This window comes from Lynx canadensis, chromosome C1 (genome assembly GCF_007474595.2).
Source record: "Lynx canadensis isolate LIC74 chromosome C1, mLynCan4.pri.v2, whole genome shotgun sequence".
In the NCBI taxonomy this organism is placed as follows: domain Eukaryota; kingdom Metazoa; phylum Chordata; class Mammalia; order Carnivora; family Felidae; genus Lynx; species Lynx canadensis.
Window position 1 is genome coordinate 190,676,345 of NC_044310.1, and position 25,211 is coordinate 190,701,555.

A 25,211-nucleotide genomic window follows, 5' to 3' on the forward strand; every position below is an offset into this window, starting at 1 on the left:
AAGTCACTGAGCTACCCAGGTGCCCCCGGCAAGGAGTTTCTCATATCAACTCATTTGTTCAGATACTAATGAAGGGTGCGCTTAGTGGTTGGGAGATGGGTCGCAGAAGCTTCAATCTCAGGTGTGTTAGCAGTGTTGCATTATTGAGTCTGAGAAATCTGTTCAGAGAGAGTCTGAACGCAAGAAACAGAAGCTTTGCCCCCATTGAGGTGTTCTCTTCTTGAAGATGTGTCATGTACGCAATAAACTCTATGTGGCATACTTTAATTGCTGATTCACAGAAGTCCTGTTTGAAAGAAACAGAGGGCAGTGGAAATCAGGGTGGGAGAGCAGGGAGCCGCCTGTTTCCACCTGCCATTCCTTCCTTTTGTAGCGAGCCAGCAGGATGCCTGGTGCTTGGAGAGCTCTGGCAAACAACCCAGAGAGAAAATACACCTTCTGAAAAAGGTAGTTAAATCTCAAAGACCTCCAATTCTTTACTGTTTATCCAGGATTGGTAATATTTTCCTTTCTCTCTTCTTATTCATCCTTGTTCAAAGAAAGGACAAAAGGACCTAGTGGAAAGCTTCACCAAGAAAAGGCTTTTTGAAAGAATTTAAAAGAAGACAAAGGAGTCCAGCAAAGCAATACTGGGGATGGGTTGAGGGAGGAAGAGGTTCGCCAGTAAGCAGCAGGGGCTGGGCCTGAGGTGCTGGAGCGGGAGACAGAACCTGTCAACACACAAATGGCTTCTCCTGCTTATGCTGGTGCTGGGCCTTCTAGGGCAGCTCAAGGATTCCAGACTGTGGCTTGTAGCAGTTAACAGTCAGTATCCACACAGAAACTTCTGCCTCTGAGCTCTATATGAAATCTCCGGCAGGAGAAGCCCAAAGGGCTCCGACTGGGGAAGAGTTTGCCATCCTGGTAGGGAGACCTGCAGGTTGGTGGTTAGGCACATGACTGTCACTGGCAGACAGCCCTGGGTTTGTCTTGGTTCAATGTGTCATTCTGAGCCTCAGCCTCTTTAGCTTTCAAACATGGACAATAATAGTATCAACCTCATAAGTGAGGATGGATTTAGACAATTTATGTCGAACAGCTACATACATGAAATTTAGGACAACCTCCCTACACGGTCACTGTTACCATAATTGAGTGATCCACTTACTTGCAACACCGGAGATACAATTAAATGAGAATCCATCCTGTAAGCAATCAGGAGGCATCTTCGAGACCACAGGAAGGTTTGATTCATTAGTCAAACAACAAGTAATTATTGAGTGTCCGCTCTGCTGGGCATTGATACAAAGGTGACCCTGAATTGCTCCTGTCTTCAAAGAGCTTAGAGTTTAGTAAGGAAAACAGATACACGCAAGGTACAGAATGGTACATAATTCATTAGAGCTGTTGTATGGTGTTAACTTGGTCACTGAACCTGGAGACAGAGTTTTTGAGTTCAAATCCCAGTTCTGCTGCTTACTGGCTGTGTGACTTTGGACAAGGTACTAATAACCTCTCTGTGCCCAAGTTTCCCCCTATATAAGTGAGGGTAGTTAATAATAGCGCTTGAGTTCAAGAGTTGAAGTGAGGATTAATCTTGTGAAAACTGTATAGTGCTTAAAATAATGCTTAGCACTTAGTAAATTCTAGTTATGACACAGGAACAGAAATAAGGAAACTGATCACTGTCTTTTCCCTCATTGTTTTTTTCTTTTATGTTTATTTATTGCTTATTTATTATCTGTGTGGGACTAGATCCCATGAACTGTGAGATCATGATCTGAGCTCAGGTCACTTAACTGCTCAACCAACCAAGTCACCCAGGTGCCCCTCCCTCATTTTTTTTGTTTTGTTGTTTTGGTTTTTTTTGGTTTTTTTTTTGGTTTGGTTGTTGTTGTTGTTGTTGTTGTTGTTACTTAAAGGTGGTTGGGAAAGGCTTTCTTGTGGAAGTGATATCTGGTAAGGTTGAGGAAGAGCTGGAGGACAGGAGAGAAGAGAAGAGAATCCTGGGGGGACAGAGAGGGGGACATGTGCAAAGTCCCAAAAGGAAGAAGCTGGCATATGGAAGTGCAGTAATTAGTTCAAAATGGCTACAAGCTGGAATAAGTGGGGAAGACAAAGTAAGGAGAAGAGAGATAAGTGAGAGAGGCTGGATCAGGAAGGGCTTTGCAAACCATCCTAAGGAGGTTGAGCTGTCTCCCAAAAAGCAGTGGGGAGTCTGGAGGGGTAATTTGATCAAATCATCAGAAATCCTAGAAACAGATGCCTGGAGGGAGAATGTGAATCAATAAGGACAGCATTGAGCCAAGGGTTAAATCTTGGAGGAGGTCCACATTTGGGGGAAAGGGGAAGAAGGTGCACCAGTAATGGATCATGAGAAGGAAGAGACATATCAGAGGAACCAGGTAGCACCGGGCTTGGACACAGCGGGAAGATAGGGTTTCATCCAGAAGGGGTTAAGGAGAGTATGGGGCGCTGCGGGGAGATCAAACAAAATGAGGCTGGAGAGAAGTTTATTGGTTCTGGCAATTAGGAGGTAATTGGTGACCTTGGAGCACAGCGGAAGCTTTGGAGCTGGAAGCCATATGGCAGAGGGTGTGGGGACACGGGAAAGTAGCCTCCCCTAGGTGCACCCAGCCGGACATGAAAAGAAGAGGAAAGGTAGAAGTTAGAAGGCTGGCAAGGTCTTTTGAATACAAGAGACCCAAGAGATGATCTCAGTGAAGAGAAGGAATTTCTAGAGAGAAGATGAGATGGAGAGAACCAGGCAGCTGACAGGCTCAGAAGGGAGAGAGTTCGCTCTTTAGTGGACATGAGCCTCGAAAGGCAGGGTGGATGCAGGACAGAGACCATTTTTGAGGTTGAGAAAGGAGAAAGAGGACTTTTTTTCCCTGTGAATGAGGGGAAAGAGCAAAAGTAGACTTGATGTTATGGAAGGTTTCATGTCAACTGCTGTGGGAGAGGCTTTGGGGACTTAACGAGAAATGAATAAAACAACTGTGGGGCAGCCAGGGAGGCTGAGCGCGACTCTTTCACGATAAATTAATGCATTTAATTTCTCTCTAAGCCTCCTGTTGACGTGAGAATGAAAAATGGTGTCCTCTTAATTCCTTAAGAAACTTAAATTCAAGTCTAATTCCGAACTTGAGGAGGCTACTGAACTTTATATAAGTTCCCTTAGTTATACTACCTTTTCCCTAAACTTCAACATTGCCTTTCAAAAGAACTGCTGAATAAATGGACATGTTGTCAGTGCAGCCTCTCCTCCCACTTTCCAGATGAGCTACATTTCAGAATTCTTTACTTGCGCAAATGTTTCATTCACATTTCCCCAAAGGCGGGGCAGGATAGCTTCTGTAACTTCTGTGTGCTGACTGTGCTTGGCCAATGTTTCTGCCATTCTCACTGCCACTCACGCCAGTGATCCCATGGAGTTCTTGTCCTATTCATAGATTTCATCCATTACCATCCTTCCTTGTTATAGTCTTCCATATTCTCAGGGGTTTTTCAGATTTCTTTTTTTTTTTTTTTTTGCCTTTTTACAAAAATTGTGCACATTTACCATAATTTCACAACGGCGTTATTAAAGATTGTCCAAAGGGAAAGCTAAATGGAGGTCCATTATTTGGAACAGAATTTCTCCTTAAGTCACTGCTTTTATATGTTTTTGAAGTTTAGACCTTAGAATTGCCTCAGTCAGTTTTAGAGTCTTCCCCCTGAAACCCTGGAAAGCTGCTTCTGAGTCACTTCATAGGACACAGGACCTCTGGGAGGAGGAAGGCTGTCTTCAGTGGCTCAGCCAGGCCCATTTCAGTGAAAGCACATCACTTCCTTGAAACGAACTCCCACTTAGAGGACATTTCTTATTTTCTAAGAGGGTCAAACCAGACCAAAGAGAAGCACATTCTAGAAAGTAAGTTCTCCGATGTTTCTGACCATAAAGCTATGTTTCTGAAATCTAAGATTATTCCCAGCAGGAAGCCTAAATACGGGCTAAAGCTACAAAAAAAAAAAAAAAAGGTACCCCTATTTTACCTATGATGTCTATAAATTGTGATCACTTATTTTCATTCCAGAGTCATACTTTGTGCTGAACCATGAAAAGCAAAAAATACATTTAAAATATTAAACCGTAAGCTATTAGAGAAGGGTAAAAGAGTCCCTTTGTGTCAGGATTTCTTCTGTCTGAAGGGATGAATAGCAGTCGCCTTTCTCTGACATAAATAGCTTTCATATAATACCTTCCAGAGGAAAAAAATGGCTTTAGGACAAAATACAGTCACTAGTCCTTTTTTCCATGCATGAACTTTTGAACAGGAAAATAACATTAACAGATTATTAAACTATTTGTCACCAAAGAAAAGTGGATGGTATTTTTGTGTCTTGAATAATCTGTAGTGGAAAAAAAAAAGGAAGAAAAAAGAAAAAGAAATCATCAAAGGGATAGTCTTTACTTGCCCTCCTTTCAAAATTCACTGATTTTTCTCTTTCCAATGTAATTTACAATTGTCCTTGGTTTCAGACTTGTGATTTTGTTCATTATCGCAAATGATTGAATTTTCGTTCAAAAATCTAGATTAAATTTCAGAGTTCAGCCTGAGAGAAAGGAACTATTGAAAAGACACTCTCTTCCTTTTCTTTCTTCCTGGAGGAAGGCTTGGGTTCTCAGAGGATATCAAATTCCCGTGTCAGTTTGTAAATAAGCATCAAAAAGTCTGTTGTCTTTTCAGGCCAGGCTGTTTGTCTTATTTGTGTGTTTGTGGTAAACTAATCTACAAGCGCTTCCCTGATAAAGTTAACACTTAGTTAATTACCCAAAGCCTTGACATGTTCTATAATTGCCATTTGGCTAACAAACATTTGATACTCGTCTTGGGTAGAATTTGTTGAGACCTAGAGAAGCAAGCTTTTTGATGGATGGGGAACAAACCAAATAAATACAGTATTTTATGTTCTTTTAATTCAGGGCCAAGTGGATTTGGATGGAGTGTTTATTTAGTTTGCTGGCTGTTTCAAGATGCTGTGGTGTATTGATTCCTTTTATTACTAGCAGCCGTTTAACCTGACCTCTTCCAGATCCAGTATTTTAAAAGCCATAAATTTTAACTTTACTTATGAGCAAAGGCTGAAATGCTGTGAAAGCCTTTTTATTAGTTGAGCTCCACCATTCTCGATGCTCTTGTGTCACCCATGGCAACAATATTTAGGGCTTCTTAAATTAGAGTGGCTGCTCCACTGGTAGGGAGGGGCAAAGGCAGCTGTAAAATGAAGTCATAAACATTTCAGGGGTATAGGGTTCCATGATGCGATAGCAGACAGGTGCAAGAAAGTAGGGGCACGCCTGAGGAGAAAAGGATTTGGGTTGATTACATTAAATAAACATTTACTTTAGCATCTCAGATATTGAACAGAGAGGAACAGAATACCCGGCAACTAAAGAGCAAGATGGATCCCGAGACCAATTTGAGAGACCGGTCTTGAATATGAGTCTTCAGGTTCCAGGCACAACCTTCATCTCTGGATTTATGATAAACCAGGAAATCTACTTTTCTTCCTAAGCTGTGAAAACATACGCTTCTGATCATAGACTGATTTGAACAAGAACCAGGGGAGACTTTTTCTGGAATATCCGTGCTTGACTTTTTGAAGATACCGTAACTGTCCTCTGAGGATTGGGAACTGTTTTGGGTCAATCAGCAAATCAAAAGCATTTCATCTTAAAGTAGACCAGTAATGCACCACCTGGCCAGCCTGCTTTGTGTATACACTTTAAAGGGCCTAATTTTCCATAAAAAAAGACAAGAAAGGAATATTATACATGAGTTTAGCCCTGAAAGGCATCAGTCAGTGAGAATGCCTTGTGTTTAGAGTTGAGGACAGAAGGAGACATTCTACTTGTGTGGCTTCTGGGTTTTTGCTCACGCACATTGGTAGCTTTGGTCTGCTTTGAAGAAAAGCTGAGAATTTCCCATCAGTTTTCTAATTATCAAGATGTTTGTTTAAACAAATTTTCTTTTCTCAACCTCTAGACCTGCTTTTATTTGATCATGCAGCAAAACTCTGATACAGCATTAGTGAGGTTATATAAGCAAAGAATTATTTCACCATATGAAAAAAAATCCGAGCTACAAAGAGAAAAACTCATATTGAAATAATTCAAATAAAAACGCCTACAACCCAAGAGAAATATTGAATGAGGATATTCCACACCCCTCCCATCTTTACTATATTACTTTGCAGAGGAATTTAATCCAAAATGATATGTGTTTAGACTTGGTTTGTTAGTTCACTGTAGTCATCTCTTTCTTTTTCTCTTAATGATAGTCTACTTAAGAATCCTTATACTGCCTGTGGCAAGAGACCGTCCCAGCATTTCAAATGGTACTTATAAAATAACCCTTATAAAGTTTGCTCCTCTTTGGATATCTCAGTGACTTCAATAAGAAAAACGAGACATATTTAAATTTCTTGCTGTTAAAATTAAGTTGCTTCCCTAAATTGTGATTCTTAAATTGCTAAAATGGAGAAACTTTCTTTATAATTTGAAAAACGAGTCACAGTTAAAACAACATCGCAATTTTACCACCTTGCAGTTTAAAAATTGCCTAAAAGTCCACTGGTTCCACACTGCTCAAATCGTATTGTGGTCTTTGCATAAAATCAAAGCCTTCAGAGGGTGTGAGTTCTTATACTACTGTAGCCAAAGACTTCTGTCCTAGCATTTTAAGAAGCCAAGTATTCTTATTAATTCAGTTCCCCAAATTCAGTTCGGTTCACTAAACAACAGCAAAATGTTTAAATGTTTGCAGTGTTTTACTTTTCTCCAACCTTTTTTGAATCAAAGTGGAACTAAACACTTTCATTAACCAAAATATCATCTGATCAATGTTCTATAGCATACCCCTTTTTAATAACCATGCTTTTAAAAAGAACCAACTTTTAAAAAGTCATTTTGATTGTAGTAAAATACATATAGCATAAAACTTTCCATCTTAACTATCTTTATACAGTTCAGTAATGTTAAGTATGCCGACATTGTTGTGCATATAACTTTTAACACACTAGATATCTGAACAAATGTCCCCCTTCCCTGCAATAAGACGGCTACCTCTATGGCCAGAACAGCCGTGCTGTTTTTGATGATCTTGGGCAGAATGGTCCCCTCTTTACCCACAGAAGGGAAAGTAGTTGTTACCTTGGGGGAGTTACTCAGATTTCTAGAAAAACTTTCTGTGGGGTTGGCTGTCATGGTGTGAATTAAAAGGTTATGTCAGAGGTTAAACTATGCAATTAAATCAAGAAAGCAGATTATTCTAGTAGCTGACATTAACTTTTGGAAAGAGACAAGATTAGCTGTACTTAGTCACATATAAATCGTGTGAAATGAACAATGGGAAAAAAATTATTTCACCAGGTACTTCCCTTGAAAGAAAATCGTTCCATCTTGCACCTCTAATTTTTCATCTTAATTCTGTTACTTCACGAGGCTCATTAGCCTTTCCCAGATTTGCACACAGTGACTGATGCATTGTGACAGGTTGTTTTTGTTTTTCTGCTTTAAAAAATATTCCCTCTCTCCCTAAATAATTATCTGCAAATTAACCTTTTCTCTTACTGGAATATTTGTTGAGCTAGAATGCAGAAAATAGAAATGTGTAAGCAAGACTCTTTAGACAGGAGATAAATTCTTTGAGGCCACCAGGGTATCATTTATTAACTGACTGGTGCAGTCCACTAAATGGGCCCCTTTTGACCTGAAAGAGTTAATGCTCTATTGAAAGTGTATGGATTGTCCCCAGCTTTTCTCCCTTGGAATGCTCTGACCCATTAATGGCTGTAATAATAATAATAGAAAACAATCCCACTTTGCCTCCATTACTCTGAAACTGTTAATGGTATCCTAATGTTTTTTATTCTTTAAGTGTAACTGAAAACTGACATTCCGCTCAGCTAAAATTTCAAATGTCGTATTTTTTTTCATTGTCGTTTTTACATGCTGTGTAAAGGATGCTGAGTAAGGAATAATGCAGAGGCTTATAATTGGTCTTTTAAATCATCATAAACATTTATTTTTCCCCCCATGGCTATATCTAGTGCCAATAACTCAGTCATAAGATGATGGGAAAAACTATTTAATGATGCATTACAGCTTCTTCCTAAATTCTTACCCAGAACAAGGCAGGGAGAATATAGCATATGACACTTTGCTCAAAAGTCCGTAGTAAAATGAGAAAAAGAGTAGCTTTTTTTGTGTGTGGGAGCATCAGCAGTGAACCCAATAGTCCTTTCTTTTTTTGATATAAACACTTTTTAGAAAAGCTGTATGGTTTTGTGTTTTTATTATAATTAACTATTAAAAGTATAATAGGGCTCTGCAATGTTTGAGGCTTCTGTTCTGGGAGGCTGACTTCTATAAAAGGTGATTAATGGTGATAACCCTTTCTCAGGCTCTCTGGGGATTGTAAGCATTTGGCACGGAGCTTGTCACATAGTAAGTTCTAAATAAGCAGTTAGAAAGTCCCTGCCTTAGTTATTGTCCACAGAAATAAGCAGGTGTATTTGGGTGCAGAGATGCAGACTTCAGAGGTCTCTTGTTGCTGGTGGGATCAATCATGCACCCGTTCATCTCGCTTCTAGGGTTGTCTTCACTCCTTTTCTATCTTCTGTGTCCGTCTTCACCTCTGCATGCCTCCCACCCCACATGAACACTCCACAGTGGACAGGTTGGTGGGTTTGCTACCCCTCATCAGGCCTCTGCTCTCACCTTTCTCCCACTCTGTCTCTAGGACCATCTCTCAGTGTGTCCAGAGGTTCATTTCAGCTCAGAGTGTTCTTTTGCTCCCCCGACTCCTATCCCCCACTCTACATCTTACTATATCACCCCCTTGTTTTGGGAATGTTTTCAAATTCTGCATTTTGACTCCCCATAAGCAGGTGTTTAAGAGAGAGAGCTCTCTGTATCTTCTTGGGATCAGTTCAGTCCAGTGTCTGTAACATATGTGGAAGAAAACACCCCTTTTTTTTATTAGTAGCAACATAGTGACGCACACACACACACACACACACACACACACACACACACGTATAGTAGCTTTCTCCTACATATGTAATTTCAACTGATCACAATAAAAAGCCATGAGATTGACATTACTGTTAACTTATTTAAGTTACTTAACCTATCAGTGCCTCAATTTCCTCAACTATAAAACAGGGATAACAATAGTATGCAACTCATAATTGAGCACGCACACACACATGCGCGCGCGCACACACACACACACACACTCACTCACTTGAAACGTACCTCGTACAGGTAGCTGCTGCTGCTTTTATCATCATCAGTATTATATTTTTCATCATTCCAATTTTACTGATGAAGAAACTGAAGCCCAGAAAGGTTATATGGCTTGCCTAGACCCCAAGTCCTCCAAGGTCAAATCCTCATCAAAGATGCTTCTTACATCAAAGTCTGTATCATTAACTACCCTAGGCTGCTTTTTGCCTATTGTTTCCTTGGTTTTTACAGATAGGTTTGGAATTCACAGTTTGTTCAGAAGTTCTATGAAAGAGAAGCTTGACAGGAACTTACCCATTCAATACACAGCCTCCTGCAGAAACAGACACCTCCCTGTGAGGCCTCCATCTCCTCCCACATGTCAAGTCTCTCTTGGGTAGCCATGAGAATGTAGTGGGAATAACAGACCCTTAAAAGTGATATCAGGTTTACTCATAACTTTAAAACCCCAAACAATATATTTAGTTAGTACAAGTATAGATAAGCTGTTTGAACTCTTGGTTAACCATAGTGAGAATTCATTCTATTATTTTTGAAAGCCATTCTATTTTTCTAAAGTGTGTAACAATTAGTTGTTGGTTTCTAGTTATTAGTAATCATCTGGAGAACGGTCTCCGCTTCACAGAGGGGTCAGGGGCCAAGACTCTGTTTAATACGACTCCTCTCTGTAGGGGAATTTATTTCTCATAAAACCCAACCAATAACAGACTAGAACGTGCCTGCCTATAGACGAACATCAGAGACAGTTTTCGCTGCTGTGATTGGCTCTGTACTTATGATCTCTTTGCCATTATGGCCAAGAACAACCTTCCCTGTTGCTCAAGTATCTGTCTAGCCCGGGTAGAAACAACTGGTGGGTTGATATGTGGATGAGGCATAAGAGAATAGGGTATGAACTCAAGAATCTTTAGGTGACAATTGAAAGTATCTATTTCAAGCTGGCTTTGGCAAGGGAGACAATTTGTTGACTCATGCAACTGAAGAGTTCAAAGGAGCATCTGCATAAAGACAAGGATGGGTCTAGGGTCTCAGTGTCAACAGTGTTCTCTCTCACAGTTCTGGTTCCTCTCCTTGGACTTCCTTTTTATGGAAAAGCCAAGATGGTTATCCCCAAACCAAACAGGGGGATGAACTATACTGACCAGTTATGCCTGGCTCATAGGCACACTTCTGGGTGAAAGAGGGGGAAGCATAGTAACCCCCAAAAGAAACCAGGATACTCATTCCATCTGGAATGGTGAATACTGGATAGGAAAAAAAAAATGAATGTCAATACCAGGGGTAGATAAAAGGGACAGATCAGGATAATAGCTGGCGAGTTGTGATGTTCTTCTGCTCCTCCACGAGCTTCCCTGAGAGGGACTACAGCAGTGTCCCCAAGTATTCTGAAATTTCACTATAATCTGCCAGGAATTTCAGTACAAGAAAGACTGATCAGAGACTTCCCCAAGGGGGAGATATTAATGGAAATACCACCTTCTTGTAACCTTGTTTCCTGCTGGCAAGGGCTCCTCAGGCTGAGTTATAGGGAGACTCCAGCATGTTGTCAGATTTCACAACAACATTAAGTGGGACTTCCTTTTCATATTTGCCACTTCATTTATTTTGTGTGCCCCCATGTTATTAGTTTTGCTGCCCATTAATCATTATATATTGAAAAATATAATAAAGTATGCTTAAGAGGAGATAGCATCAGGCCTGGATGTGGCAGTCACAGCTTAGCCATGCCAGGAGGATGCTTCAGGGTGGTGGGCAGTGCCCCATCCTACCCATTCAGAGGCACATCCAGGAGCACGTCTTGCCTCCCACGTGGACTAGACCATGCTTCCTCAGCCTTTGCAAGGTGGGCAGAGAAATGTCTGAGGCAAGTAGCTCTGGTCACTGTGAGGAAAGACGATTAACCACACTAAAAATGTGTCAGAAGAAATTGCTTTACAAAAGCCTGAAGTTGAAGTTGTAAAAAGGAAGAACGTAAAGATCAAGATACTGTGTTTGCAGTGCGTTCCATGACCATATAATACAGCCGTCTTTCTTCTCCTTAATTTATCCTATATGTTCCTTCCATGTTCCCTTTTCTCAAAATACCAGTATTACCCAGCCATTCTGTTGGTGGAAAAGCTTTTAGAGGATTCCCATTGCCCCCTGCTGTGGGTCTCACGTTTTCAGCCACATTCCAAAGCCCTTTGTATCTTATTTCACCCTCTGTTCCCCACTACAGTCACTTTCTCTCTTTTTTTTTTATTTTTTTTTTAATGTTTATTTTTGAGAGACAGAGAGAGACAGAGCATGAACAGGGGAGGAGCAGAGAGACAGGGAGACACAGAATCAGAAGCAGGCTCCAGACTCCAAGCCATCAGCACAGAGCCCGACGTGGGGCTCAAACTCACAAACCGTGAGATCATGGCCTGGGCCAAAGTCGGGACGCTCAACCAACTGAGCCACCCACACGTCCCTACAGTCACTTTCTCTTACCAGTCACTCCCTCCATCCTCTATCCCCACCACCGAGTAGACATGTCAGGTTTGTCCTCAGGCTTTTCTTCCTTTGTGGAGCACCTGCTCACCTCCTACTTTTCCAGCTCATGTTCGATTCATCTTCAGGACAAGTCCTGCTTCATTCATGAAGCCTTATTCAGTGACTGAGGGTCAGGGTGCTTTGTTCTCTCTGGATTTTTCCTGCACCCACACTGCTCCAACCCCGAACTATGCTATATGTCAGCATTCTTGGCTCTGCAGTCCTCAGAGTTCTCTACTGTCCTGTGACCCCAAAAGTCTATGATGCTGCCTGGTTTGTCATTTTGTTGATGGTGTAATAGGTTGGTCTGAGACAGAAGAGTCACTCAGCTGGTAAAAGAAACTACTTAGCTCTTCACTTGTCTTTACATGGGGTATTCCCATCAAGTAATTTTAGCATTTGGTTTCTTTTTTTTTAAGATTTTTTATTTTTATTTTTTAAGTAATATCTACACCCAACTTGGGGCTCGAACTCACAACCCCAAGATCGAGAGTCACCTGCTCTACCAACTGAGCCAGCCAGGTGCCCATAGATTTTGGTTCCTTTATGGAAAATGCCTCTGTAAGAAACAAGCCTTTGGGGCTATTGAAAGAAGTGAAGTGTATAGAAGATGATTTGAAAAGTTAGGAAAAGTCTTGAACAATACAAAAAAGAACTAGTTTTGAGTAAAGAGTGCCAATTCAAAGCTAATGATGCCCCAGACCCATGATATATGGTGATGGAAACAGAAATCCTCTTGGCATTCTGTTGGTTGTAAAGAAATCCTCCTAATGAGTGTAAACATTGCTCATAAGAGAAGGCATATGGTATGAACTAATGTTTACTGAATGCTTACATGTGCCAGACATCACGTTTGAGCTCTGTATCAGATAATCCCATAACTACCCTGTGAGAAAGGTGCTCCATTATCTCCATTTCACAAATTTTACTAATTTGCAATTGTAATAAATTAGCAAAATTTACAAATGAAGAAACTGAGTCACAGAAGGGCGAGAAGATCGCACATTAACATAGTATAGAATGGGAATGGGAAAGAACCTAAGTGGTCCGATGCCAGAACTCGTGCTTGTTATAGCTATTGCTTTTAAGAATAAATTATTAGTAGATGCTGAAGAAGCAATTAATTAGTGGAGTGAAGAGATAACATGGTCCTTATTGGAAATACCACTCCCAAGGAAGCCAGGAGTCAAACATTTTTATTTTCTAAAGTTTGGGGATCTTTGTTATCCTCAGATGGATGCCTTACAAATGTGAAGGAACTACTGTTCATTATCAGGTGTTATCACTTCATGTGCATCCATCTTTGCTCAGAACATGGATTATAACATCTTAGAGGAAAGTAGGTACCTTATCTGTTATTTCTGAGGGTTCAGAGGAAGTGGGAGGAATGTAACTCATGTGTTGTCTAAGCAAAGAAAGCCTCACAGAACATCTGAGGCCAACATTTCCTTGTCTGCAAACTCGGGATTTTAAAAGGAATTGGGAGAGAGTTGAGTTGAGTGGTTGTTCTGGGATTTACATGAGATATAGTACTTGGGTTCTCAGAATGATTCATAAGTCATCAGAGATAGGGAAATCACAAAATATTATTGGAAATCCCCTAAATTCACTTTAACGTAGAGAATTCAAAATTATCTGCAATAGATAGCCGTTTCTTCAATCAAGCATTTGATGAAGTGGTTGGCTTGTGTTTAAGCATGGGGACCCATAAAAGATAGATATCTTGAAACTGGAGAATGACACTCCCTATGATAGGATGCTCATGGCATGAGCAGCAAGCAGAGACCATCACCTCTTACCTGTTACAATGCCTGTTATCAAAAAGACAAGAGATAACAAGGGTTGGCAAGGATGTGGGAAAAAGAGAACCCTTGTGTACTGCTGGTGGAAATATTAATTGGTACAGCCACTATGGAAAACAGTATGGAGATTCCTCAAAAAATTAAAAATAGAGCTACTATGTGATCCAGCAAGCCACTTATGGATATCTATCTGAAGAAATGAAGTCACTATTTTGAAGAGGTATCTGCACTCCTTTGTCCATTGCAGCGTTATTCATGATGACCAATACATGGAAACAACCCAAGTGGCCATCAGTGAATGATTGGATAAAGGAAATGCAGTATGTATACAGAATGGAATATTATCCAGCTATAAAGAAAAAGATGGAAATCCTGCCATTTTCTACAACATGGATGGACTTTGAGGGCTAACTTGAAATAAGTCAATGAGAGAAAGGCAAGTACTATATGATCTCACTATATGTGGAATCATAAGAAGCTAAATTCATAGAACCAGAGAACAGAATGGTGATTTCCAGGAGCCTAGGGATGAGAGAAGTGAGAAATATTGCTCAGAGGGTACATACTTCCAATTATTAGAAGAATAAGTTCTGAGAACAGAACTCCATGCCGTGGCATAGAGACTATAGTTAACAGTTCTGTATTATGTACTTGAAAGTCACTAAGAGAATAGATGTTAAATGTTCTCACCACACACACAAAAAAACGGTAATTATGTAGGGTGAGAATGAACCTTATTGTGGTAATCATTTTATAATGTATATGTGTATCAAAGCATCATTTTCACCCCTGAAACTTCCACAATGTTCTATGTCAATTATATCTCAATAAAAAATAATATAATGTTTACCCATGGTAAAAAATAAATAAAAGCAGGGACTCACAGGAAACAGTTCATTTCTCCAAACTCCTGCCCTCTCTGAGATATACTCATTCCAGAACCTACTCTCACTGAGATGAATGGTGAGTGAAATTGCTCTCATTACATAGGTTATTTTAACCTGCCCTCTCACCCTTCTTCTTCTTTCTAGCTCTCTCTGGACATGAATGTACAAGTGAATTTGGGCAAGATCAATTGTGTATGATACAATCTCATGTTGTACAGGAGAGAACTTTGTAAATTATAAAGCAACAAGGAAGTATTAGTTACTATTACACTTATCTTCTATTACCCTTAGGACCAAGCACAGTTCTGAGCCATAAAAAACACTCAGTAAACACTCATGGATAGCTGATTTAGTTTTGGCTTGACATTTTAACATTAGATTGAAATCTTGCTTAAAATATATCCATAGAGAGATTGTTATTGACACAGAACTGAAAAACACACTTTCTATCAGTTCTATAAATAACTTAGTAACTGGGAATTTGAAGTTTTGTTTTGTTTTTTTTTTTTTTTAAGTACAGTCAGCTATAAAAAAAAGGGAGAAATAGTAAAGCAAAAGCACGAAAATAATGTTTGACCCTAAAAAAATGCAGGTATTCAATTTACATTATAGCATATAAAACCATCTTTGTATGTCTTCAAGAAATCAATTAGTTTGACCTTTTAGTTATGCTAATGGTTTTAAAGAGACTTACTAGAATTCTTTGTATTATACTTTATTTTGAGAGTACTATAGTATACACCCATGTAAGACATAAACCACTCAACAATCACAAGCAGAATAAAGATGTGCTGTTGAAGCAAGCCATACAAAGAGTAAATGATAAAAGGAGAGGAGGGGGAGGGGAGAGAGTGGAACCATAGAAGCAGTTTGTGTTCAGAGTGAAAAGCCTGTTAGCAAGGTATGCAAGGAGAAGCTAGAAGACATTTAAGGGTGTGTTCTTGGTAGTGGGTAGAAACAAGACTATTTAAAGTGCACTTACGGAGGTGGGAATGGCATAAAAGGTTAATATTACAAAGAGAGAAGTTAAGCAAAGGGAATGACTAGTATAAAAAGAAAGGCAAAACATAGAGATGATGAATGAACAATTATGGGTAGGACAGACATTATTAAACCCTTGAAAGTGACACCAAAGAACCTAAGGGCCATATGAGCAAAGAACAGGAAGCTGTGTGAGCGCTTTGAGGAAGGTAGGCAACTGTGACATATGTTTCTCCAGGTAACATGTCCCCACTCACGGCACTGGAGAAAAGGGGCATCTGTGTGCTGTAACCACCCTTCACTTTCACCTTCACTTATCCCTACAGCAAATATTTATGTAGTACTTCCCTGTGCTGAGGATACAAAGTCAACAGGACTAAGAAAATGATAGGTGGCATTTATCGATTGTATTGATCCTATTTCACAGGTGGAAAAGCTTGCCGTTTTAGACAGTTTATTGGACCCTCAAATACGTCCTTTTTTTTTCTGTTAAATAATAAAAGTAGTTTTGTTTTGTTTCCTTTATAGCCATGTTCCTTTTGGAGACCAGTGGTATTTATGTATTTTTTAAATTCACTATTGTCTTAAATGCCAATTTTAAGTTGTTTTAATCAAGTAAGAATTTTCCTAGTAAGCGAGATAAGAGAGAAAGCAAGAGATCACAACAAACCACACCATTGGGAGTGGGTTTGTCTCAGTTCTTTAGTTACCTCAACAGAATCTGCCCAGAAATATGGCTATATATTTTTTAAAAAATAATCTACCCATGGGGCACCTGGGGGTCTCAGTCGGTTAAGTGCCGACTTCAGCTCAGGTCATGATCTCACAGTTCATGGGTTTGAGCCCCGCATCAGGCTCTGTGCTGACAGCTCAGAGCCTGGAGCCTGCTTCGGATTCTGGGTCTCCCTCTCCCTTTACCCCTCCCCCTATTCACTCTCTGTCTCTCTCAAAATTAAAATAAAACATTTAAAAAAACTTTAAAAAAATAATCTAGCCATGAAATTGAACCACAGAGTCCATTTTCTTATCTACAAGATAGACAATAAGTGGAAAAACTGTCATAAGAATGTTTTTGGTGCAATGAATTCACAGCTCTTCACATTTGTTACTCATAATTTGAGTCCAGGAAAGGAACCAAAATAGGGCATAAGATTTCGACCATCAGTTTCTAAAAGAAGGAACTTTTAGTGAAAATTAACATATATAGCAACACTTGGCAAAGATTCGAAGACTTTGGGAGGGCCCTGCCCACACTCATCATCAAAGCGTGTGTTGTATTTGTTCACCTAATCTTCCCATATTTTCTCTAGATATTTTCACTTTAAAATAGACAATGTTTGGAGACAGAGTAGGAGAGATTATGCAAATGTATGAATCTTAATGAGAAGTTCATTATTGAACATTTGACATGAATTTCAAGAAATGATAAAAGACCCTGGGATTTACGAGACTTAAAAGAAAAATCTCTGCTCCTGAGAACTTGGAAATTGCCAGTAAAAGAACTGAGACCCAAATGACAGAAGATAATGTGTAAGCCAGATTACATTATGCCCTATGGTAATGAATAGGAAGCAGGGCACAGTGATAAGCTTGGAATGATGATCAATATTTGGAATACTGAGATAGGCAAGAAGGTAATTAGGCCCATTATGGACACAGTTAGCACAGATAACATAATTTGGGAAATTCTACATTTGGATATTATGGGGAACTTTTTTTCTAAGCTAATGGATTTGCAGTGATATCTATTAAAGCACATAAGACATTTTGCCTCTAGGGAAACAACAACAAAAAAATCAAATATACAAAGTTTTCAGTTAAGTGTAATCTAAAATAAAAAGACAAAGCGGGATATATTGGAACATAAAGTGTTGTGACTTCCTACTTGGAATTTATAATAATTTTTCATTCAAACAGTTTTAAGGCTATTAATTTCACATCACAACTCCCCATGAAGCAAGTAAAGCATTTCCGTTGTATTTGCCCAAGTTCATTGCTCATAATACAGCAATGCCAAATTGATAATGAAAGTAAGCTATCTTGCCGAATTCCCGGCCTTCTTAAGTTTCACGCTGTGACCCCTGAATAGCACTGCAATCATTTTGATCCCCAATTTACTACTGGGCACAATTCCTTTATTTTAGAGGGAGGGGCAATAACTTAATTAATTTTCACTAAGTGCCTTGAGGGCCATTGATGTTATTGAAATGTGCAAATTAATACATTATTTATTTTTAATTTATCATAAGTATTTATTAATTATAAAGCTCTAGCTGGGAGAAAAACTTGCCATGCATCTGAAAGTGAGTACCTTACCCCAAATAATTTCTTATGTTCTAATAAGAATGTATTGGAAGAAGTTTCATCAATAATGGAAGATCCAATTACTGGTCTTCTGGATTAAGGCATTCTTTTATTGCAAGATTTTAATGCTAGAATGGGAAGTTCAAATATTGCCAATGAAATCCCAGACTAATTAAATGATTATAGCCTTAAGGAAAGGGCAACCAACACTCCACTTGCAGTCCTCCCAATGATAGCCTCTATCTGCGGGGAACAGATGGGCGCATATACCTTATTTCAAATGAAAAAAAAAAAATGTAAGGAGCTGTTTGAAAAATCAGTTCAACTTTGGAATAAAAAAGGAATGACATTATTTCTTTATGAAGCCCTTTTCAGCTTTCTGCTGCAGGAATGGCTTTATGGTTTTATTGAAGAATGCAATGGTAGACCGAACCAAATGAATTGCGCTGGGCCTTCACTTACTCGGATGTTCACATGTGGCACAGAAGTAACAGTGACAATAATTATCACTACTGCTTTGTGAGCGCATACTATGTGCCAGGTACTCCTCCACGCTTGTCCTACCCTATTTTTACAGATAAGGAAACTGAGGCACTGAGGTTAATAACTCAGGAAATAGGTGGCAGAGTAGGGGTTGGGGGGCTGTTTCATGACTTCCCCTCTTAATCACTCACTGTTAACAATGCTCTAGATTTTTATTCTCTGTTATCCTAATCACCTCCCTGTAGGGAACCAACAGCAGTCTGCAGCCGTAGGGCAGGAGCAGGAATCCAAGACTGAGTCAGAGAAACGGAGGTCCATATCCAAACAATCGTCTAGGAAGGACTTTCTGTTTTGTAATATGTTGACATGGGACTTGCTACCTAGAAGGTGGGAGCAGTGGTTTCTCAGTGTGTTAAGGATCTGTTCTATAATGGCACCTGTTGACCCAGACGGTAGCTTTCATGCCACCTGTTCCATGCCTGTGGGAGAAAGAGTGGCACAACCCCTTTAAATCTTTAGTCTTGTGTGTGTCCATTCTCTCTATAATACTGCGGTTTTCTGGATGGCAGGGAATGGTGGCTATGTCTAAGGGTTGGTGGGACCAAAAGACAAGATCCTGAAATTTCCCTCTACTCTTTGTGGGGAAAGCTTCTGGGCCTCAGTGAAGCCAATCCTTCCTTCATTTGGGAACAGATGAATCTTCGAAAGTACTTTAACATCTTTTAAAAACAATGTCAGTGAGGTATCTCTGTATGAGGCTTTTATTTTCAGGAAATATTTGGCACATGGAACTTCCAGTGTATTTGCATTACACCACCTTGAGAATAATGTTCACCATGTAAGATCCCTCTTTTAGCATTCTAGATAACTGTCGTGTCATTTGTTTAAAGAAGTTTGTATATATCAAGTTCGTGTTTCTGACAGAAAGACACGTTTATCTGGATCGCAGAGAATGTGGTCACTGGATATAGAAGTCAGAAGTTAAAATAATAAAGCTTTGCTAATAAAGTTTGAAGGAAGATTTATTCCTTGGCATTTGCAAGTAAGTAAGGTTGGCCTGGAAATCATTCACTGAAGAGTCATATTAAGATTAGTTCTGTAGATGCTCAAAATGGAACAAGTAAATGCTCAAATTTGGACAGAGTCCCCCCACTCTGAGACTGATAACATATGGTATTCATAGATCACTCTCTCAGATAATTGTTTAAAATCAACCACGGCCAGTATCGCATCGACTACAGAAGAAAATATAAGGAGTCATCATATTTGGGGATGACTGCAATGGGCTAGGGTAACTGAGGTTTTGAATTTGATTAATCACTTTATACTACCCTTTCAGAGAGACCTCTACTTTTAATGGGAGCCTAGAAAAAATGTAATTTGTGCCACTGGTTAGGCTAAAAATAGGCAGTGAGTCTTCCCATTCTAAAAGCTATAGAATTTCCTAGGTAGCGCCAACCTACATTTGAATGGGCGAGGGTAAGAATAAGGGAAGAGGAATTGAATGTGACCATTTATTGCACTCCATACAATCTTTGCATGGTAGGGTACTTTATTCCAAGTGTTTTGTTGGAATTTGGTGCTGATAACCATCAACTGACATAATAATCCTTCCCACAACCAGTAATATAACCTTGAGCTTCTGTCGGAAGCCCTGGGACACCTAAAGGAGATGTGAGACCCTGCTCAAGTCCCACCTCAGAGTCTCCTTTCACTTGGAAAATCAGTTCAGTGCCCCCTGGGAGTCCTTGCAAAGACTTTCCTGATTTCGGATGTTCCTCTCTCATATCAGTCTGCCCCTGCTACATCCTGGTGACTCCCCAGGAATAAATATAAACACTTTTTCCAAGCCTCAAAACCCTTGAGCCCACATTTACAACCTAGAACTCATCACTTTTTGCTTTTAATTTTACTACATACTACATCCAGTAAAGCTAGGTGTAATTGTGGCCAATATCAGTTGGTACTTCTGATTTGTGGCTTCTGTTTATTTTTGTAGGGTGAATTAATTGCTGGCTCTATTAATCCTGCAAAATCCATGAATCCTTAATGTTCAGTTTGCTTAGAATGAGTAACAATGTATTTGTTTCTCCTCAAATATGACTTCTTGCTGAGCTGCTTTTAGATAGCGTGCCTTATATCTTAGATGATTTATTCACTTTCATGTTCTCTAGAATTTATTGCTAAAGGTTGACGTGAATACTTACAGTTTGGGCTCTAATATAATCTCCTGAATGGCAATTAATAAATAAAAGATGGTTACTACTGTTGACAGAGGAACTAAGCTTTCTCAGATAATGTTCTTCATCTTCTTGTTTTCACCAAACTTCATGTCAGACTTCCCCAGGGCTTGATGGTGTAAAATATTTCCTGTAAACTCCAAAGCTTTTACTGTTGCTTCAATACCCCAAACCTCTATGTTGCCTTTTGTTTTCTTGTCAAAAATGATCTTATCCAATTTCTGTTTCTTCAACTTACCTTCCTTCCTGAGAATATTAGAAATATGCCTCTTTCTGGATTTAGTAGTAACATGTTCTCAGTATTTATGACTCACAAGTAGCATCTGAAATTTGTTCCTGAAATTTCTGGTACTTTTTTTTTTTTCCACTTGATCTCATCTCTGTTGGGTTGATTAAAGATACACTGTTGCCTGTAAAATGCAGTGTTTGTTGTCATCATGTATATTGTTCAAAGTGCAAAATCGCCTCCTGTAAGCTAACGGCGAAACTGTAAAAACAACATCTGGTCTTTGTGTTTCCCTGCTTGACTAATCTTATCCGGGCAAATCTAGACTAATGCTCTTATTCTAGAGATGAGGACTCTGTGGGCCAGTGTCAGTAGCTTGACTCTAATCAAGCAGAAGGCAGAGGCCAAGTGTATCTGTAGGCAGTACGGAGCAGAAATGCTGAAGTTAGACTGCCTGAGGACAGTTCCCAGTTCTGACGCATATGGACTGTGTAACTTTCTACCGGTCATTTCACTTCTCTGGGCATGAGTTTCCTCGTCTGTAAAATGGGAAAGCAGCGCTGCTGTAAGGACCGTAGTGAGGTAATGCAGGCAAAGCACTTAGAACAGGACTAAGCGTGCTGTGCAATTAGCTATTAGAATTACTGTCACCATTCTGATTACTTATAACATATTCAGAACATATGCAAAAGAGTGTATTGTTATGCAGCTCTGTGTGTGTGCGTGTGTGCATTAGGCCTTTGCTGCACTTCAGTATTCCTTGTTTTGCTTAACACTGGGTTAAACTGGTGGCAGTGTTCATGGTAGCGGCCATAGGAGAAGCAAAAATAGCGATGATAGTAAGAAAAGACGGTGTGGCTTATTGAGCCCTACTCGGTTTTAGGCATCGAGTTAGGTACTTTTATGTACCTAATCCTTAAAGCGTTCTCCATCTGCATCTATTGAAATACTGCAAAGTAGTTCATTCCCAGAAATGCAAATGTAGCCTCTGTGTGGTAATAATGTTCATAACTGGAGAGGATCGTGAGCTTTAGCCCTGGTGGAAAAGGGCCCTGATAGAATTCCTTCCATCTTTAAAATAATCTTTGTGCTGCTGGTATTTAGATAGCCTAATCCTGCCGTAGACAACCAGAAGCCTGGCTGTGGCTGGGGATGGAGGTCACGGCATGAGTGAAAGGGGGCAGGTATGCAGGGAGAGCCAGTGTAAATGAAAAATATTGTATATCGGAAAACAAGCTACTAAAATTCACTTAGTTTTTTTTTTTCTTTTTGGACTTATATATTATATTTAAATATTACTTCTTTTCTAGATACCCAAATAGAAAGACAATTTGGAACAATAAGCATTGACACAGACAAGTTGTTTTCGTTCTTGCTTTGCTTTATTTATTTATTGACTAAATAAATTGCCTTCATGATACATTAATAGCCACTAGAGTAAAGTGTTTAATCACAAAAATTACAATCACTTCAATGCTCTTTGATTTCTTTGCAGTATATTACTCAATAATCATAAAAATAGTGGTGGAAATAATAAAAGCTAGAATGTAGGGAACATTTGGGATGTGCACTGTGAGAAGGGCTCATCATCTTAGATGCCCTGCGTGTGTGTGTGTGTGTGTGTGTGTGTGTGCACATATACACACAGTCTCATACATATAGTCTCCAGATACTGCTGGAATCTTTCAAACTCATATATATTTGTGTATGTCTGCATATATGCACATTTATTTAATATATATCATCGTGTTAAATCTCACCACAACTTTATAGAAAAGGAGACTAAGGCTCCAAGAACTCAAACCAGTTGTTCCAAGTCACAAAAAAGTTGGCACACCTGGGATTTAAGCCCCAACCCTACGTACTCAACACCCCCTTTTGTAAGATGCTCAAACAAATATCTTTGGAACAACAGACTTTCCCACTACACCACACTGTCTCATTTGGGAAAGGGTGACTTTTTGCCTTTTCTTTTCCAGAATCTCCGAGCAAAGATTTCGGTCCAACTCTGGGGTTGAAAAAGTCCAGTTCCTTGGAAAGCCTACAGACCGCGGTCGCTGAGGTCAGGAAGAATGAACTTCCCTTCCACAGACCCCGGCCACACATGGTTCGTGGCCGTGGCTGCAATGAGAGCTTCAGAGCAGCCATTGACAAATCCTACGATGGACCCGAAGAGTTAGAAGCTGGTAGGACAAAATGCTTCCTTCCCGGGTTTCTGCATCTCAGTATTATCCACAAATCATGAGCAAGAATGTATGCTTAACTACGAAGAAAAATGATTTAGGGATCACAATTATATTTTTGATATTAAAAGTAATTCATTTTCCTGATATGTTTTGCCCTTTGGCTTAACGAACATGGAATTGGGTAACACAATATGCAATTTATTTGACAGTGCAAATATGCTAAAGAAATGTTCTCCTTCACCTTCTTACAAGGACCAACTGTCATTTACCCTTAGGGTAGGAGCACTAAGTATGCATTTCTTGACATTCTTATTGAAGTCATTAGAAGCAGCATCAACCTGAGGACTGACTGCATTAATTGGGCAGAAGCAGTTAGGTTACATTTGTGCTCAGAAACCTCTCCTGGAAATACACTCGCCCTGTTTGTTTCCCAGCATATGGGCTTTCTGAGCCGATCATGGTTAACAAGCTGGCTTTCAGAGATATTAGTGTTTTACCACATATCAGACCTTTCATACCACCGGCCAAACCACCAATTGTTCCCCACTCCCAACATCAAACCTTGCTCGAAGTAACCAGATTTCGGCAGTTGTCTCTTCAAAGGATACACGTAGCCGCGTGGAAGGGTAGAACTCTGGAAGGCCTTATTCATTCTTCTGCATTTTACATTTGAACTTTTCTTGATATACTAACGGAAAGTGCCCCTGACCACGTGTATTGATTTTTCTCTCCGTACAGACGGTCTGTCTGATAAGAGCTCTCGCTCCGGCCAAGGAGCTCTGAATTGTGAAGCTGCCCCTCAGGGGAGCTCTGAGCTAGGGGACGTGGAAAATAAAGCCAGGAAAAACAAAAAAACAAAAGAGAAGGAGAAGAAGAAGGAAAAAGGCAAAATGAAAGTCAAGGAGAAAAAGCTGAAAGAGGAAAACGGAGATCCTGAAAGGAAAATAAAGAAGAAAGGATTTGGTGCCATGCTGAGGTACGGACTCGCTGTGAAAGCACCACAGGATTCTTTTGCTTTCTGGCTTCTCCTGGTGAGATCGCTCATCTGTGTGCACCCAGGAAAAAGTCAGGCTTTCCCTCCTTTTTAGCCAAATGGGAAAAAATCTAAATTGCGAATGTGCTTGTTCCTTTTCTGCAGAAGCAGAAGGAGCCTTCTTGGGTGGCTCCGGAAGCTCGTGGTGATGGCAGTAGGCTGTTAGAAATTTGTTGTGAAAGGAAGGCTAATGCCTGGTAGAGATATGGGCAGTGCCCGCGGTCCTTGGTACCAAAGCGTTATGCAGGTAAATTGAACGCCTCTTCCATCCGTACAGGGAAAGCAAGAGGCGAGGAAGTCCCCAGCTGCTGCCTCTACAACACCTGCTCGGAGTTAGAGAACACAGGGTACTGAACCGCCCTCACCTGCCGCGTAGTGGTAGGTGTGTGCGTGGCCGGGCCTGCGGGTGCATCGGCTCTCAGCCATGGAAGCCCTGTGGTCAGTGGACATGTCACTGGATCTGGAGTCAGATGAGCCTGTTCTTGGTCCGTGACCCTCCTCACACGAGCTGCTGGGCTTCACATGTCGCCCTGAGTCTTACTGTGTTCCTTTTCGCAGTGAGGCGAGCGTACCCACTCTCCCAACTCAGCAGGGCTGGGGCACGAGATTCCGTATGCAGCCAGCCTGTCCAACGGGCATGGCTCAGCAGGGCACAGTCAGAAAAGCACTTTGTCTCTTCTCCTACAGCTGCTCCCAGATCTGCTTTGTTGACACTGACAGAGTGTCCACAATTTGATGACGTTACTCCAGCTGATGGCTTTCTGGTCGCTTTGGGGATTAAAACCGTCTCTGCGTCAGGGTCTAAAATGCCAGTCTAATGTTCTGGAGACTTCCCGGCCCTGCCCCTCAAGCCTCAACCCCAAGGAGGGGCCCCACGATGTGGTGGTAGATTCCACCTTCTCCTGCTTCTCAGTCTCTGGACCCGGCGGGGAGGGAAGGAAGGGCCTTATTAAAATAGTGGTGGAGTTGTACTCAAACAGGTGTCTGGATCTGGCATAATCTGCTGACGGGGGCCCTATTTTTGTAGATTTTTCAGGAGTTCCTTATTGCTGCTACCTAGGAGATACATTTCCCACTGACCTCCTGAGACCCCTGGCCCTTCATCTCTGACCTCACACAGCACACCCGGAGGTCTCCTTCCCCCCACCCCTGGCGAGGAGACTGTGATGGTGGCAGTTCGAGATGGCTGTAACCCAACCCTCCTTCTGCAGCATCCACTTGGCTCACTGGAATTGCTGAGCTCTTGCCCTCCCCAAAAGATAGAAACACAGCCTCTTCTCA

At 40.5% G+C, this 25,211-nt stretch overlaps 1 protein-coding gene across 1 annotated transcript in view; it reads left to right on the forward strand.

Annotated features, from left to right (window-relative positions):
• Positions 1-25,211, forward strand: part of PARD3B (par-3 family cell polarity regulator beta) — a 1,010,919-nt gene that overhangs the window by 691,275 nt on the left and 294,433 nt on the right. The window contains exons 17-18 of the mRNA XM_030325489.1: positions 22,691-22,897; positions 23,636-23,873. Of these exons, the coding sequence (XP_030181349.1) occupies positions 22,691-22,897; positions 23,636-23,873 (445 nt within the window). The remainder of the gene's footprint in view (positions 1-22,690; positions 22,898-23,635; positions 23,874-25,211) is intronic.